Here is an 18231-nt window from a genome sequence, read left to right on the forward strand (position 1 = left end):
AAAATGAAAGAAAGCAAAGCTCAACTCAATAAGCCTGGCTGGTAAGCAAATGATTCCAGATCAAAAAGTGGATGTGGGTAGCATGTGAGCTGTGCTTACTAAATCTCATTTGTTTGTTCCAGTACTTTCTTGCTGTGGAACGAATCACTTCAAAACCTAGTGGCCAAACCCATTTATGTTCACACAATTGTGTGGGTCAGAAATCCAGGAGTGGCTCAGCCGGGCCTCCGCTCAGGGCCTCTCAGGAGCTGCCACCAAGCTGTGGGCAGGAGCTGCGCCCTCACGCCCCCTCCCACATCTGTGGCCAGCCCCAGAAGACCCGAGGGCAGCAGGAAGCAGGGATCACTGGGGCATCTCAGAGCTGCCCACTAGGGTTGGTTCGTCTTGAGGGTGAATTCGTAAAACAGGAAATACATTCTCACGGTTACAAATGCAAAAGGTATGGAGAGGGTCGGGACTGAGGAGGCATCCTCATGCTACCAGCCAGCTCCCAACCTGAGCGAATCGATGTTTTCTTGTGTGTCCTCTCGGAGACACACTGTTAACCGCCACGTTGAAGAACTGTGACCCCACGGGATGGAGCAGAAAGCCGCTGGCCTCTCCGGCCTCCCCCGGCTGGTTCCAGCCTGCCTGGTGGAGCCAGCCCTTCCCAACCTTGGGCGAAACCTCTGGTGGGCACCGTGGCTTCTCATCTCCCTCTCGGACGTATCCTCCAGCTGTTTTCTGCCGTGACACAGTTTCATTTCAGATATAAACGCCAGTCCTGAGCAGTGATCAGGCTCAGAGTCTTGAGGCGAAGGCGTCTGCCCCTCGCTCCAGGCTGGAAGTCTGAGATGAGACCAGGCAGAGGCCGTCGTGGGCCTCTTCACCGAGTCTCCCTTTCCCCTCATCTTCTCCTGGCTTCACTGGGCTGTCTTCATGCCTTTCGGGCTGGGGATGGAAAATGAGAGGAGGGAGAGGAGCGCTCTTTTTCGTTGCAGCTCTTTCGGCTTCCCGGAGATCTCCTCATGGGCACTCTCTTGAGTTGGCAAATCCTCTCCTTCATCGCACTTGCTCCCAAGGACGTCCCTGGGCAGGCCTCTTCCGAGACGGCCTGGAGCCTGGCCCTGTCTCGGGGCCCAGGAAGTCCTCACACACCCCTGTCCCATCCCGGACTCTGGAAAACTGGGAGGGCTGCTCTTCCTCCTGGAGGGTGGTCAGTTTCCCAGACTGTCGGGCCCAGCTCCTCCGGGAGTCCCCATCTCCTGGGAACAAGGGATGCCCTGCGGGTCGCTCCAGGCGTGGAAATCCGCGAGGGGGGTGGTGTCTGCTGGCCCGGCGAGCGCTTGTCTTGGACAGGCCGAGAGGGAGAGGTTCTTCCGGTAGCACCTGCTGCCCACGTGCTGGGAGACCTTCGGAGACAAAATGGTGAGAGTGACGGTGAGGTCTGCGAAGCCTTTCCTCCAGCCAGAGTGAAGCACAGACGGTGGGAGGCGCGGGCGACGGAGAGAGAGGACAGGCCGAGACAGGGCGAGGGCGAGACAGGGCGAGGGGCGTGAATGCTGTCTGCGGAGAGCGGGAGCCGGAGACAGGGTCGGCAGCGAAGTCACCGGAGGGGAGAGCAGAGCCTGAGGTCGGACGAGGGACAGTGAGGACGCCCGCGGGAGGAGGAGGGGAGGGCAACGGGCAGGGAAGTCCTGGGGGAGGTGGAGCCTGAGACAAGATGAGGGGCAGCCAGGTCCCTGGGGTCGGAGGATGGGCGGCCTGGTGCTGAGGTCACCGAGGGAGAATGCGGGCTGGCCTGGCGCCTGCTGGAGCGAGCAGCCCGTCGCCAAACTTTTAGTAAGTTTGCAGGCCAGCTGTGAAAGACCCCGTTGTTAAAAACTAAATTAAAAACTAATCATTAGCCGGGCTTGGTGGCTCAGCCTGTAATCCCACACCTTTGGGAGGCTGAGGCGAGTGGATTGCCTGAGCCCGTGGGTTCGAGACCCGCCTGGGCAACTTGGTGAGACCTCATTTCTACAGTAAGTCAAAAAATTAGCCAGCCGGGCTCAGTGGCTCAGCCTGTAATCCCACGCCTTTGGGAGGCTGAGGTGAATGGATTGCCAGAACCCGGGGGTTCAAGACCCACCTGGGCAGCGAGACCTCATCTCTACAATAAATCAAAAAATGTAACCAGGCGTGGTGGCGCACAGCAGTAATTCTGGCTGCCTGGAAGGCTGAGGCGGAAGGATGGCCGGAGTCCCGCAGGTCGACTCTGGGGTGGCCGTGAGTGTGCCATGGCACTCCAGCCCGGGTGACAAGGTGAGACTCCGACTCAAAAAAAAAAAAAAAAAAATTAATCATTACACACCTTATGTGGTAAACAAAAAGCAATCAATACTCAAAGCTCACCACTCTTTAATTGTTTTTACCTCTTTTATTATTACTGTTTTTGATTATCTCTGTTCTTGAGGACATTTACACTATTTTTGGTTTTTTGAGTCGGAGTCTCACCTTGTCACCCGGGCTGGAGTGCCATGGCACACTCACGGCCACCCCAGAGTCGACCTGCGGGACTCCGGCCATCCTTCCGCCTCAGCCTTCCAGGCAGCCAGAATTACTGCTGTGCGCCACCACGCCTGGTTACATTTTTTGATTTATTGTAGAGATGAGGTCTGGCCAAGTTGCCCAGGTTGGTCTTGAACCCATGGGCTCAGGCAATCCTCTCGTCTTGCCTCCCAAAGTGCTGGGATTGTAGGCGTGAGCCGCCGTGCCTGCCCTCATTTACACTCTCATACCCAAGATACAGTACATCAGTCATGCCTGGTGGAGACACTCTGAGTGGAAGCTGCTGTCTCTCCCAATTCCAGATTCAGCGACATTAGGAGCTTGGCAGCCATGCTGGGAATGACTTCCACACAGCCACTGTCAGATGCTGTAAATCGGGGCTCATTTTTTTTTTTTGAATCAGGATCTCACTCTGTTGCCCAGGCTGAAGTGCAGTGGCATCATCACAGCTCACTGCAGCCTCCACTTCCCGGGCTCAGGCCTTCCTCACACCTCAGCCTCTCGAGTAGCTGGGACTACAGGCGTGTGCCATCACACCCAGCTAATCTTTTGGTTTTTTTGTAGAGGTGTGGTACAGCTTGTTCTCAAACTCCTGGGCTCAAGGGGTCCTCCTATCTCAGCCTCCCAAAATGCTGTGATGACAGGCGTGAGCCACCGCACTGGATCATTTTGTTTTCAAGGTCTCATTGTTCAACACTTGCTAGCACACCCCGGCCTATTGTCTTCCCAGCTACACCCAGAATGTGAACCACCACCCGCCCGGGGTGGCTAGAGTCCCTCCCTTCTACCATGTCCCCACGGAGGGGAAAAACAAAATAAAGAGCGGAAATAAGGACAAAAGCAACACGTTTCTCTGAGCTGCACACCATTCACAAATGTTTAGTAAACTGCTTTACCTGAGATTGAATTTTCAGGGCCGGCCCCAGCTTTAATCCCATGGTGCCTCGAAGATGCTCTTCTGTGAGTAATGGCAACGTTTCGCCATCAATTGCGTGGTCTTTAAATACCTTAAGAAACATAAAAGGTGTTAACTCTGTCCAAACGTCTTTTTCTTGAAGATTCTCGTTTTATACCGGGGGGGATCCCCCCAAAACCAGAATAATCTTTTTGGGGACAGGTTCCTTGGAGTACAATCTCCCCCTACTATGCAAGTGTTCTATGACCCCCGTCAGCATCAGTGTATCCACGAGCATTGTTGTGAGAGGTGATCTGCAGAAGAAACATCCCGAGTTGTGGCAGACAGGTGGCTGGTTCTTTCATCACGACGACCCACCTGCCCACGCCACGCTGAGTGTTCGGCAGTTTTTGACCAAAAGCAGCATGACCCCTGGCCCCACCCTCCCTATTCACCTGATCTCACCCCGAGCGAATTCCTTTTTGTCTCCGGGTGAAAAAAATCCAACGTGAGAGAGGTGAAAGACAACCATAGTCAAAACAAACAACACAATACACACACACGCACACACAAAATGGCGGAAGCACTGACAGACACAAAAATGGGCGAGTTCAAAAACTGTGTGGAGCTGTGGAAAAAGCGTCTCAATGGGTGTCATGCATCAAACAGAGAGGACTTGGAAGATGACTGAAGTTTACACATGGAAGAATAAACACACACTTTTCTATGAATAAATTCTGTTGTGTTTGGGTCCCCCTTTCATATAGATGTTTAGTTTTGGAGGAAGCGTGGAGACTGCTTGAGGGTGACAGGGGGATTTATGACATGTCTTATGTTAGTAGCTGTCTTCCCTGCTGAGGGAGCACGTTGTCTGTGCTCCTTGATAACCCTTGGAGGAGACGGCCAGTCTCTGCACACAGGACTCATTTCCAACCCGAGATAGTGTTTTTTGTTTTGTTTTGTTTTGTCTTGAGTTGGAGTCTCACTCTGTCGCCCAGACTGGAGTGCAGTGGCCGCTCCCGGCCCCCGCAGCCTCGCCCTGCTGGGCTCCGGCGATGCTTCCGCCTCAGCCTTCCAAGTAGCTGGAACTACAGGTGCGCGCTACCACGCCCGGCTCATTTTCGATTTATTGTAGAGATGAGGTCTCGCCAAGTTGCCCAGGCGGGTCTCGAACCCGCGGGCTCAGGCAATCCACTCATCTCAGCCTCCCAAAGGCACGGGATTACAGCCTGAGCCACCGAGCCCGGCTCTGAGATAGTTTTTAATTTGAGGGCAGGGTCCGTGTCTTATTGAACAATGTCCCCTAGTGCTGTAGCTGACATGTGGCAGAAGATGTGCGACAAACGTTGCCAGAGTAGCCAACGAACGGGCATCTCTTCTGTGAAAAGGGATGTGGGTGAACCCCAGCAAGACAGACCTCATCCCTCCCACTCGCAGGGGGAGGGTGCTGCCCACCCCTCATTTAGGGTGAAGGGAGACCCCATCAAGATGGATCTCATTTCCCCTCTCGCAGGTGGAGTCTCCTGCCCACCGCCTTGCATGTCTGGTGAAGGGACAGCTGTGACCCTCAGGCCTTTTCAGCAGGCCTGTTATCCCGCCTCTGGTGGCCGTGGCCATGCCGGCCTCCTCTTCCACGCCAGGGAGGCTGCTGGTGGACCAAGCCCCGGCAGATACAGAGGCCGACCGACAGGGCCGTGGTTCCGTGACCTCCAGCCTCAGCTTCCTGGCAACCCTGCTCTGCTCACTCGTGAGATTTCTCTCCCTTCTGCTCCGAGCGTCCTCCACCCCCTCGAGCCTGGGACCCCCAAAGGCCTCCCTCGCTTTCAGCAGGCCATATGGCTACCCAATTCCAGAGAAAAAGAACAGGAAAGGAAACGTGGACGGACCTCCCTCCAACTCCTAGCAATGAGCCTGCAGTGTTCATTTTCTCCCTCTGTCCTGACGCCACGGAATGGGGCTCCCTGCCCTGCTGAGAGGCCTCTCCTCGGGGGCCGTGGTGCTCTCGGCCCCGCCAGGGCCTCCCTCGCCGAGGACCCCCTTTGTCTCCGCCCCTCCTCGTCTGCTGACTCCTTCCCGCTGGTGTTTCAGGAAGCCTCCCCCACCCTTAAACACACAGCAGTAATGCAGGTTCCCAAACTCCTCTCTGGACACCCCCCGTGGGCCTCAGTCCCCTCACGGCCAGATTCCTCAGAGGGCTCTGAACTCTGGGCTCTCACACGCATCCCGTCATCCTGCAGTCTCGAGTATCTTCCCCTGAGCCGGCTCTCCTCAGGGCGGACGTTCTGGTCGTCCAGTTGGTGCTGGGGTCCCTGGCTGCACTTGACCTTACTGGCTGTGCATTCATGGGCAACACTCTCCCCTGGACTTCCCGTGGCGGTCGCACCAGGCCACTGCCCTCTCCTTCAGCCATCAGCTGACGCCCGTGAGGGCTTCTTGGGCTTCTTCCTGGCTCACATCACCTCTCCCTGGGCCTCAGGGACTCTATGCTGATGGCTCCCTGCTAGGAGTCTTCACCTCAGAGGTGACACTGTGCGATTCTTCCCTACAACGAGGGCTCACCCACCAGCCTACGGCTTCTACCCTGGACCGAACTCCACGATTGCTCATCTGAAGAGGCATCCCCTCAGACGTGCCCCCCTCAATCTGTTCTCATAAAAGCAGCCTGAGTGACCTTTTCCGAAATACAAAGCGAATGGTGCCGCTCCTGCCCACGGCCTCCAGGGCACCATCGCAACCGTTCCCGGGTCTTCGGGGCTCTGTGGCCCGGCCTGTCTGCCCCGCAGTCTCATCACGCCGTCCTCACCTCTCCCGCCGTGGTCTCCCTCTGCGCTCCTGGCGCGACCCTCCAAGTCCCGGCCGCACGCGTCTCTCCCTTGCCTGGGAATGCCTCCTCGCCCTCCCTTCTGCCCCCTTCCCCTTCAGGCCTCGCGGTAGACGCCTCGTCCTTCAAGAGGCCACGAGTCCCTCCCACGAGTGCCGCCAGGCCTCGTCCGCCTCTCGCATGCAGCACGCATGCCTCGAGGTGGGGTGGCGTGCCGGTGTCCATCTTCCATGAGAGGAGGACCGCATCTGTCCTGTGTCTGTTCCGGGGCCGTGTCCTGGAGGGCAACCTCAGGACCAGCCGGACAGACTTCCAGGAAAGCGCCTGTGCCAGAAGGCTCGTGTTCCACAGGCTTCAGTCATTTACAAAGTATGCTCATTAAGTGATGATTTCTTTCCCTATTTTAATTAGACAAATCATGGACAATGACCAGCATACATTCACTTAATTTAGACCAAAGACAAAAGCTGGCAGTTTGGGTTGGTCTGTATAGCCTTATCTTGGGGAAGTGTATGATTTTTCTTGTGTTTTTTAAATATCAGAAACAACATAAGAGCCAGGTGTGATGGTGCATGTCTGTAGTCCCAGCTACTCGAGAGGCTGAGGCAGGAGGATTGCCTGAGCCCAGGAGTTAGAGTCTGCAGTAAGCTAGGATTGCACCACTGCACTCCAGTCTGGGTGACAGAGCGAGAGTCTGTCTCAAAAACGACTAAATTAATAAAAACAAAAACCAAACAAAACAAAAACAACATAAGGATTTCTTTTACCACCTTTGTGAGGTTCTAGGCGCCCAGGTATCCTCAATGCAGAATAATTATAATGGAAAGAGAGAAGTTTGCCACATTTTTCTTTTCTTCTTTTTTCTTTTTGAGTTGGAGTCTCACTCTGTCGCCCAGGCTGGGGTGCAGTGGCACGCTCACAGTCACCCCAGCCTCGACCTGCTGGGCTACGGTGATCCTTCCACTTCAACCTTCCAAGGAGTCAGAACTACAGGCGTGCGCTACCACACCCGGCTAATTTTTTAATTTATTGTAGAGACAAGGTCTTGCCATGTCACCCGGGTTGGTCTTGAACCCACGGGCTCAGGCAATGCTCTCGCCTCAGCCTCCCAAAGTGCTGGGATGACAGGCCTAGCCACTGCGCTCAGCCCACATATTTCAAGTACTTGCTCTTTTACTGACTTGAGGTTCAGTTTTGCCCAACTGCAAGGTAGAGTTAATATCTTTTTTGCAGAATCACGGTATAAATTATATTTAAAAGATGGGGTACCTAGTACAGTGCCTGGCACACGGTCATGCCCCACAAAGAGTAGATATTATTATTATTATTTTTTATTTTTACGAATGGGAAAGCCAGTGCAGGAAAGGTTGAGTTGCCAGTTAAACCACTTGCAAAATGACATACAGTCCATGATTCTGACCTAGCAAGGTCTGGGGTATTCACGTTGATGCGACTCTATGAACCCATGTGGGGACGCTTGGGTAAGACGGCAAGAAATGTATGAAACATCATTCTTTGCAAGAGCAGCTGCTATAAACTGCACTTTTATAACTGTGGATCACTGACTAAGAATACTCAGAGTTCAGATGGGCTTAGCCCACCAGGAGTCAGCAAGCGCCTGCTGGCTCTGTAAGGTTTGCTTGTTTCTGGTTGTTATCAGAATTTAGTACTTCATTGTACAGGGGTTGATGTGACCCTTGAGAAGTGGCACAGGCAAATTTTTCTTTCTTTCTTTCTTTTTTAATATTTTGAGACAAGGTCTCACGATGCCGCCCAGGCTAGTTTTGAACTCTTGGGCTTAAGCAATTCTCTTGCCTCGACCTCTCATAGTGCTGGGATTACAGGCACGACCCACCGCACCTGGCCTTATTTAAAAAGTGACCCATATTAACAACAAAATAATAAGGCTGAACAGGGGAGAATAGGATAACATCTTTTTATCAGATTATGCAAAAAGACAAAAATGGGTGACTTGACTACAATTTGCCTCATAAGTAACTTGAGATTCTGCTCTCTCTAGTACTTAAGGATACAATGATGAGATCAGTATTTACGGAGTGCTTGCAAGGTGCCAGGCATTCTCTAATGCTCACAAGCCTTTGAAAATATATGATTACTGTTATCCCTGTTTTACAGAAGAGACAACTGAGACACAGAGAAGAGAGGAAACTTGTTCGAGGTCATACACCCAGAAAATGGAAACGCCAGGACGTGAGTTTGTACTTTCTGGCTTCAGAAGCTATACTTTTAGTTACTGTTCTAGGTAGCTTTTCCTCATGTCCCACAAACAGAACCAATACAATAGCAACAATAACCAGTAAAAAGAAAAAAAGAAATTACCAGCATCACACATAGGAGAAACATTTCATGAAACTGAGATCTGAACAAAATCAACGCTAGCGTTGGTTCATTAAGACGTAGTTAGACCGTTGTGTCTTTCTCTTGCCTGAACATGTAAATCAAACATGATATCAGATTTTGTAGGCACCTTGTGGCTTAGAATTGTGTTATCAAATCACTCAAAAAAGTCAGCTACACGCATGGAAACGCAGCATTGACATAACTTCATAGCTTTGGAAGTGACGTCACCAATTGTCACACACAAATGAGGTTAGTTTGCTTCACCGTTGTCCTGCCAGTTCGTCATAATTCTAAGAAATAGAACTTATCTACCAGATTGAAGGATGTGTATGCGCGTGCGTTTTCTACACCGTCCCAGCATAAATACAGATTTTAAAAACAATCGATTTCCTACTAAAATTAGAAATCAAAATTGTTTCAAAAACAATTCATTTCAGATCTACGGCCTTCTTGTCCTTTTCTGTTGTTTCTGATGAGCAACTAAAAACTTCTGATACAGGGCGACCCCCTTGGGTCCCCTCCCACTGTGGGAGCTTTTCTGTCCTCTCAATAAATCCTGCTTTAAAACAATAATAAAACATAAAAAATAAAAGCAAAAACTTCTGGGACAGAGTACGTGTTCTGCAAATGTCTGCTCTAAGATGAAGAGGAAATGTAGCAAGCATGTCTCATTCTTTCTGAATGTTCAGCCTCTGGGTCTCCTTTTAATTTGGGGAGAATTCCTGCTTCTCAGGAGTCCTGATGGGAAAGGAACTAAAACCCGGTGTTCACAGACGCGGGTGCTGGGGTGCCCTGAGCTCTGCCAGTCAGAGGCGCCCGTCCCGGGGGACGGGGCATCAAAAGGAGGGACTCGAAGGACTCCTCTCTGCGGACAAAAATGCAAGTTTGAAAAATGATTGTGTGGGACAGTTGTTCCAAACAGTCTTACTTTATGCAATGCTTAAACGTCAAGCACCTGAGCGTAGTCCGAGCAGCCCGGGAGACCACCAATGAAGCGATGCACATCATCCACGCTCCACTTCTGAATGTCCTCATCCAGGGCGAGGCTGTCCCCCGTGGCGGCCGGCACACGTGGCCCTTAAAATAGAAAGCAGACTGTTTTGTGGCATGGGGTTCCCAGGGAAAGGGGCGGCTGAGAGCAAGCAGGATGTGTTAAGAACAGCATTGCTACAGATCAACAAGCGAGTTGCAAACTTGCTCTAGCCCCTCTCAGTCTCCAAAAGAGACACCCTGTGAATCTCAACCTCCAGAGCAGCACCATGTTCCACAACAGTATGAGGTGATCGTGTCTCCAGGTGAGGCAAGATGATCATCTTCCTAGGATAGGATGTGGTGATCATGTCCTTAGTATATAGTACATGGTGATCATGTCCCTAGGATAGTATGTGGTAGTTGCGTCTCTAGGGTGAGATGTGGTGATCGTGTCCTTAGTGTATAGTATGTTGTGATCATGTCCTAGGATGGTATGTGGTGACCTAGGATAGGGTGTGGTGATCGTGTCTCTAGGACAGGATGTAATGATCGTGTCCTTAGTACGTAGTGCGTGGTGATCATGTCCCTGGGATAGTATGTGGTAGTTGTGTCTCTAGGATGGGACGTGGTAATTACATCCTTAGTGTCTAGTATGTGGTGATCATGTCCTAGGATGGTATGTGGTGACCTAGGATAGGGTGTGGTGGTCGTGTCTCTAGGACAGGACGTAATGATCGTGTCCTTAGTACGTAGTGCGTGGTGATCATGTCCCTGGGATAGTATGTGGTAGTTGTGTCTCTAGGATGGGACGTGGTAATTACATCCTTAGTGTGTAGTACGTGGCGATCATGTCCTAGGATGGTACGTTGCTGTTCTAGGATAGGACGTGGTGATCATGTCTCCATATGAGACAAGACTTCAGTTACATGTTCATCAAATGGTGGGGAAACGGCTGGCATGGTGGCCACATGACGCCCATAGTTCATGTGGCTTAAAACACTTTCATCTGAAGTTCCAGAAAGCCATCTCGTGTGTGTTGGGAGGCAGCACGTTCATATTTTCAGGTGTCAACAGTCATGGGCTCTGAAGGGCACTGTCTCCACTTAATTACCCGGTTTTTTCTACACTTGGAGGCAGAGGGGATGGAATGCATACTTTAAAGCAACAAGCCCCTCTGCTTTGTGTTGGAGAAATTGACGGCAGATTGAATTGAAGTATAAACTAGAAATTCTGGTACGTTTCCCCAGACTTCCTGACACTCGTCTCCCTAGACTTTGTTGAGAATTCTCTGCATGGCAGTACATACACAGAGACAGTTCCACTGACGTGGCTCGCTAGAACTGGTGTAATAATAAAGTGGCACCAAACAGAGGCCATTCGACACAGGAGTAAGAAAAAGAGGCTGGAAGGAGGTGTGATGGCTGCGTTCGCCGTGGAGTCACTGAGGGCTGGGGAGTCTGGCTACCGGGGAGCTGCCCCTGGCCCAGACACCCACCTGGCGGAGATGGAGCCAGCCCAGCGGCAGGGCTGACCCTGTCCTCGCCGCAGGCCGCAAACGCCTGCGCTGGAGGTGGCTTCTCCCCGCCGTACCAGGCCTTGGCCTCCAGGGAGGCAGCGTGGGGCCCCCGTGGCTTCCCCCAGGTGGGCGTGAGTCCCGCACAGGTGCTGGAGAGGGCTGCGGCCGCCCTTTCCTCGGGTTCGCTTGACCTCCGGCCGTCGCGTTCTTCCATCTCTGCACACGGGTCCTCTTCGGAGGGGACCGCACGAGTCTGGCCCAGGGTCTTTTCTCTGGCTGGACTTCTGGAGCTCTCGGGGTCACCGTCTAGCCCTCTCTGACCCCCTGCACCTTTCCTGAGACGACGGCATTTCTGCCCCCAGCTCTCCACAAAGTGTGGTCCAGCTGCTGCCAGCACGGGGCCTCCCTGGAGGCTTCTGAGGACGCTTCGGTGGAAATGGAGGTCGCTGGCAGAGAACCTGCTCCTGCTGTGGTAGGCAGCCGGGCTTGCTGGAACCAGGGGGCCGTAGGGGAATGGCGTCCCCAGGCCCGCCAGCCCCTTGGGGTGAGTCTTTTCCATTCTCTGTTGCTGGTAAATAGCATACATTTCCATTTCTGTCCTGAAAACAAAACCATGCATTTCAGGCAACCCAAGAAAACCACTGGAAATAGAACGAATGCTCATGGCCTCTTGCCTTCCCTAAGCACCACTCTGCTGTTCCTGTGTCCTCACACCGGGGTTTGTTTGGTGGAAACACGAGTCCCCAGAAAGCCCCAGGGAAGGACAGTTTGGAGTGAGAGCTGAAGGAAGGAAGGAAGGAAGGAAGCGAGAAAGAAAAAGCCTCACGAGGGAAGTCTAAGGCCAACCTCAGTGCCTCGCCTCCAGTAGACATGGAGACTCAGCAGGGGTGGGAGCATGCAGCACAGGGACTTTCTTGCCAGAGATTGATCCTCCAAAAACATGAAGTTCTGGGAGAGACTTGTAAACCCTGAAGTTGATCCTGCTGTAACCACCTCAGTGGGACTCCAGAAAGACAACCAGGCCACGCAAGTCTCAGCGTTTAAGTCAGTGCAAATGGCGGGGGTGGAGGGACTTGGTGATTTTGCTCGCTTCACTTTACTCTTTGGCTAGGGTTCAGGGATGAGAAAACGGACTGGCCTTCTCCCACCCCAGACCACGCCCTGGTCCTTGCTCCTGTCGCCAGGGCTGAAGGCCACCGGTGGGCTGAGGGGGGGCTGCCGGACCGCTGAGGGCCGAGTCTGAACAGCTTCTACCTCAGGGCAGAACTGAAGTCATTTAAGACAGGAATTGCGATGTGACTCTCAGGGGAATCATAGCCAGGCATCTAATTATGGGACCTGGATGAACTTTTACACGGTGTAGACTCATACACTGTCCACCTGACCAGGTGATTTCTAATCCTGCTTTCTATCCTCAGTCAACTTGTGGATATGTTTGAGTGTTTCTTTGTAATCTGCCTGGAATACTTTCTGTAAGTACTCAGGGTATGTGTGTATTCATTGTCATATACACACATACACACACATGTATATATTCATTTTTTAAACATATATAAAAAAGAGTAAATGAGCAGGTGAAGGAAAAGAAAAACACGTAAAGCCACATTGCTGGATTACCTGGCAGTGTGATGATGCCTTTGAATCATTTCGTTCCTTCTGGCCACCGTCTTTATAGATTCAGGTGGTAAAATGCCCCAACCTTAAAAGAGAAAACCACCATCCCACCCCACAAACACATTAAAAGCATGCATTTGAAATAATGAAATAAGATATGGTTCAGAACAGTATCTGCAAAAAAAATCCCCCAAATCATCGGTTGAACACAATGTTGGAAATGGCATCAGGCCACCGCTACTTCTTATCTTGGAACCACTTTGGTGACAGCCTGATAAACACGAGGTAATTTTTGGTTCTTTTCTTTAAGTGCTGGTCTCGTGATGGGTGACATTTTCCTGTCATATTTCAAAAGGGAAAAGATGAAATCGTTTGTGAATCTCTTGATCTCTTGTCTTTTTTAGTCTTTCAAAATTGTATATTATCTGTGGGATACAATGTAATGTTTTATTGTGGAATGATAAAATCAAGCGAGTTACCATATGCATCACCTCATATATTTACCATTTTTTTGTGGTGAGATTTAAAATCTTCTCTCCTAGCAGTTTTCAAGAGTACAGTATATTGCTAACCACTGTCCCTGTGCTGTCTGACAGATCGCAGATTTACTGCTCTTGACTAAATGGAAACAGCATCTTTTCATTTACCCCTGCCTTGACCGCTTGCTTTTGAAGTAAAATTGATAGTTTTTTTTTTTGTACATGAGAATTAGTTGACCTTTAAAAAAAAAAGTTCTTCTTGTGCCCAAGTCTCAGAAAATAAATGTAGTGAGAATTTAAGTAAGGTTTTCTATGTAGCCCCAAATTTCTCTTTGTCGACTTTCAACATATCTGAGGTAAAATACTTTTTCCAGAACAATCTCAGTGAGGTTGGGCAAAAGTTGCATTCCTTTGTTCCTGCCGACCTTTCAAGATGACTTAGCGGAACAGCAGATTGAAGTCCCCGTGCTGGCCGGGGCCTTCAGGTCGTGCCGACAGCCCTTTCTCCAAATGCACTCGGAGTCTACCTGGTGTTTTTCAGGTGGACGGTCTATGGTGCGTGACCAGCTTGTCTTTTCTTTTTCTTTTTTTTGAGTGGGAGTCTCAGTCTGTCGCCCAGGCTGGAGTGCAGTGGCATGCTCACAGCCACTGCAGCCTCCACCTGTTGGGTTCAGACAATCCTTCCACTTCAGCCTTCCACGTAGCTGGAACGACAGGCATGTGCCGTCACGACCCGTTACATTCTAAAATTTATTGTAGAGACAAGGTCTCACCAAGTTGCTCGAGCTGGTCTCAAACCCATGGGCTCAGGCAGTCCCCTCAGCACCACCTCCAAAAGTGCTGGGATTATAGGCATGAGCCACTGTGCCCGGCCTTATTCAGTTCTTTTTATATTTCCAACCCATCACGGGCCGACGCGGTGAAAAAGTACAATCTAGGAGATCGAAATGCAAACTAGGACAATGCAATCACGACTTTTAGATTATTAGATTCACAGACACAAAATTATCCTGTCAAACGGCCGCACAATTGTCTAAGCCCTTCCTCTCTCTTATTGGACACACACTGCATGGACTAGCACTACAGACCACACTCTAAAAGCGACATGCACACGTGCGGCACTTATCACCATAACCGAGCAGTGACAGGTCTTCACGTGTGGGTCTGTTCTGCCTGATAAGACGGAACTTTTGCAAGGGCAGAAACTGTTTTTGAAACTCCCTTTGCACCAAGCCCGTTGAGCTCACTCCATTCCTTTCAATGATCTAGCTTCAGATAAACCATACTGGATCTTTTCACAAACGCGGTTCTCGTTATTTATGAAATTCAGAGGTTAGACAAAGTGAGCTCTAGGAATCCTTCTAGCCCTAAAGCTCTAGGCTTTTTAGAATTCTGTGGCGTCAAGATATTCTCTTTCAGGCAGCTGGCAGGCACCCGACTATCGACCCACAGCACGCAGCCCATGGATGCAGAGAAAGCTCGTGTCAGGAGCGAGAGGGCGCAACACTCATTGCCTGGATGTTAAGGCCCTCTGAGAGCTGGATTATTGCTAGTCTTTTTCTGAACAGGCAATGTGAAGCTTGCCCTGCCTCTTACAGACCCTGTCCTGCTATTCTCTTATGCTTCTGCCTTGAGGTGGGGACCTGACCTATGTCCCTGGGACAGGTGGCCGACCTGCTTGCTTGTGTGTCCAAATAGCGACAGTTTTTGGATCCTTCATCATTAGGAGTGGCTCTCGGGAGTCAGCTGTGTGGCCTGAGATCGGGGGCTACAGATTCCCAGGCTCTTGCTGCCAGGTGGGGCTTCTGCCCGGGGTGTTGTGAGGACTGCCTCCTTTGGTCCTGGGACCCCTTCCTCGGGTGGGTCCGTTTCAGGCCCAGCCTCGCCATGGATCTGGCTCTCCCTGTGGTAAAGGGGGTCGAGATCTGAGGAGACGTGTTAGATCCAGGCAGCCCGTCTCCTGGCGTCCCAGACTTCCCCTCCGGCCCCACCACCCCGCTGCCTGGGAGCCAGTCTTTCTGTGGCAGGCTTGTCTCTCACATTTTCCCCGTCTGGTAAGAGTTCTTGGAATTCCAGAGAAGGGCAAACAAAGGCTCATGAGTGTCGTTCTGGCAGGATGAGCTCTTTAGCGTGGTGGGGAAACTCGAATCATTCCTGAGCCCTCATCAGTCACTTTTTCACCAGCATGACGACGCGACGGGATCGCTCACCGCGAGGTCGTCTGCATGTGCGTCGTCCAGGACGCATTCTCAGTTCTCATCTCACTTGCTCTGCGAGTGGCACGCTCGAGGTCATCGCTCACTCTCCCCGTAAACATGTTCTTTTCTTGAAAGTTTTGAATTTAAGTTTTTATTTTAAAGATGTGGGGTGCAATTCGGGATGAAGTATGCAAATGGTCATTGCACGGGTAAAGTTTGGGCCTCCCTTGGGTCCCCATTTCACCTGGTTTGAGATCAGGCACCCTTATTGATGAAGTGTGCTCCCCCCTCCCCTGGCAGTTTCCCACGACAGCCAATCCCTTTCTTATAGTATTATGATAATTGTTCAGGGTCTGCCTATGAGTGAGAACATGGGGTACTCAGTTCTTTGTTTCTGTGATAGATCACTGAGTATGAGAGACTCTAATTCCATCCAAGTTGCTGCGAAGTCCATAATTTTGTTTTTTTAATAACTGCATAATATTCCATCGTGTAAATGTATCGCATTTTCTTTATCCAGTCCTCTTTCAATGGGGAGCACAGTTAGTTCCATGTTTTTGCTATCATGAACATGCGTGTGAGATATCTTTTTCATGGAGTGATTTGAGTTCCTTCAGGTATATCCCCAGAAGGGGGATGGCTGGGTCATATGGAAGGTTGATTTTGAGATCTTTTGGAAATCGCCACAGTGTTTTCCACAGAGGTTGCACTAGTTTGCACTCCACCGATAGTGTAGAAGAGTTCCCTTTTCCCCACCTCCTCTCCAGCATCTGTTGTTTTTTGACTTATTGATAATGGCTACCCTGACTGGAGTTAGGTGGTATCTCAGTGTGGTTTTCATTTGCTTTTCTTTGAGGATTAGTGAGACTGAGCATTTTGCTGTGCATCTGTTGGCTGCTTGTATAAGGCACAATTTTCTTTTGAGTGGGCGTCTCACTCCGTCGCCCAGGCTGGAGCACAGGGGCACACACGCTCACGGCCATTCCAGCATCGAACTTCTGGGCTCCAGTGATCCGAGTAGCCGGAACTACGGATGCGTGCTACCATGCCTAGTTATTTTTTATTTTTTACTGTAGAGACGAGGTCTCGCCAAGTTGCCCAGGCTGGTCTCAAACCTGCAGGCTCAGGCAATCCCCAAAGTGCTGGGATGACGGGCTGAGCCCCCGAGCTCGGCCAAGGCATGTTCTTAAGGCCATTGCGTCCTCCCTGGGTCTTCCCGCCTCACAGGTTGTTCCCTCATCTTTGGCACACTGTTGCTTGTCTCAGGATGATCCTCTTAGCTTTTCTATCTACACTCGCTCCATAGGTGACGTGTCCAGCTTTGTGTAGGCTGATGACTTCCAAGTTACACCCGCAGGTTGTCCCCAGAAGCCCTCCCTGGACTCCAGCTGCCTCCCTGTCCTCTCTGCTGGATGTCTGTCAGGTTCCCCAAGGGTATCACAGGTGAGCCGAGCCCTGGGCTCACCCCCTGGGGACTCGCTCCCAATTTTTGATGTCATTCTTAACCCCTCTCTTTCACCATCCACATCCACACGGTGAGAAATTCTGCTGTTTCTGCCATCAGAATAACTACGGGATCCAACCACTTGTCCCTCCTCCTGTGGCCACCACCCAAGGCTGAGCCATCGAAACCTTTCAGCTCTTCTAATAGTCCATTAAGTTCCACCTGCTTATTCCCAGAACTTTGATCTTCTCAAGTTTGTGGGGACAGCAGGGAGGGTGATCCTGGTAAAATTTAAGTCAGACCATGTCACTCCTTGGCTCCAACTCCTCCATGGCTTCTCTTTATACTCCGGATAAAAGCCAAGTTCTCACGATGACCTACCAGGCCAATATAGACTGCCCCAGGCCCCACGGTTTCTCAGATCTCTCCTCACAACGCATCAGTTCCTCTTGTTATTCATGAGTAAACGGATGCTTAGAGGAGTTAAGCAACTTAGGCTTGGTCTTACAGTGGGTGGCACCATGATCTGAACCAAGGCAGCGACTGCAGAATCTACGAGCAGCATCGCCACACAGCCCTGCCTCCGAAATTTAGCAGTAAAGTGATGGCAAGTTTAATGCACCCATCCTACTCACAGAGGCTCCACAGGTGAGAGCCAACAACTATCGCTCATACCTGAGTAGACGCGGTTGGATAACACGCTTGGCATATTTGCAGTTGGTAGGACGGAGGTTCCAAATTGGGAAGGAGCACAAAACTGTCTTGAGTCAGCAGGAGCTACAGTGGAAGGCAGTACATCCCTAGGAGGAAAAAGAGATACCAAATGGACAAAATGAGGATGAGATTGTACGACGTTTCCATCGCTTAGATCATTAGTTTTTTTATTGCTGTAGAGGACTCTATGGATGTTTCCCAAAAGGAAACACAAAATTCCTGTGATCTGGTTTGGCTTCAGTAGAAGTCTAGCAAGAAAGTTTAGGAGGGAGGGCTCTATTAAGCAAGGATTCACCTAGCTGACAACAAAACAGAAAGCAGGAAGGAAAGAGTTACGGGTGTTGGGAAAGAAGATCTCATCAAACCAGTCTCACTTTCTGAGTTTTTAGGGTCAGCATTCTGCTCCAACCACAAATTATTTTCTCATTTGGTGACATACTTGGGTTGGGTTTGCCACCTGGGATCAACGTTTGACTACTGGGGTGGGCAACTTGTTTATTTTGCCCAACTTCTGTGGTCTCAAGAAGTTCAACTTTAGCCGGGCTTGGTGGCTCAGCCTGTAATCCCGCGCCTTTGGGAGGCTGAGGTGAGTGGAATGCCTGATCCCGCGGGTTCCAGACCCGCCTGGGCAGCGAGACCTCATCTCTACAATAAATCAAAAAAAAAAAAATCAGCTGGGCGTGGTAGC

The 18231-nt window shown here is 50.9% G+C and overlaps 1 protein-coding gene across 1 annotated transcript in view; it reads right to left on the minus strand.

Annotated features, from left to right (window-relative positions):
* Window positions 1–1196: 1196 nt before the first annotated feature.
* Window positions 1197–18231, minus strand: part of SAMD7 (sterile alpha motif domain containing 7) — an 18763-nt gene continuing 1728 nt past the window's right edge. The window contains exons 2-7 of the mRNA XM_008051776.1: window positions 17505–17629; window positions 12712–12793; window positions 11074–11693; window positions 9562–9683; window positions 3426–3536; window positions 1197–1391 (exon numbers count right to left, since the gene is read on the minus strand). Coding sequence (XP_008049967.1) covers window positions 1197–1391; window positions 3426–3536; window positions 9562–9683; window positions 11074–11693; window positions 12712–12793; window positions 17505–17629 — 1255 coding nt within the window. The remainder of the gene's footprint in view (window positions 1392–3425; window positions 3537–9561; window positions 9684–11073; window positions 11694–12711; window positions 12794–17504; window positions 17630–18231) is intronic.

This window comes from Carlito syrichta, unplaced genomic scaffold (genome assembly GCF_000164805.1).
Source record: "Carlito syrichta isolate Samal-C Ts95f unplaced genomic scaffold, Tarsius_syrichta-2.0.1 Scaffold233425, whole genome shotgun sequence".
Taxonomy (NCBI): domain Eukaryota; kingdom Metazoa; phylum Chordata; class Mammalia; order Primates; family Tarsiidae; genus Carlito; species Carlito syrichta.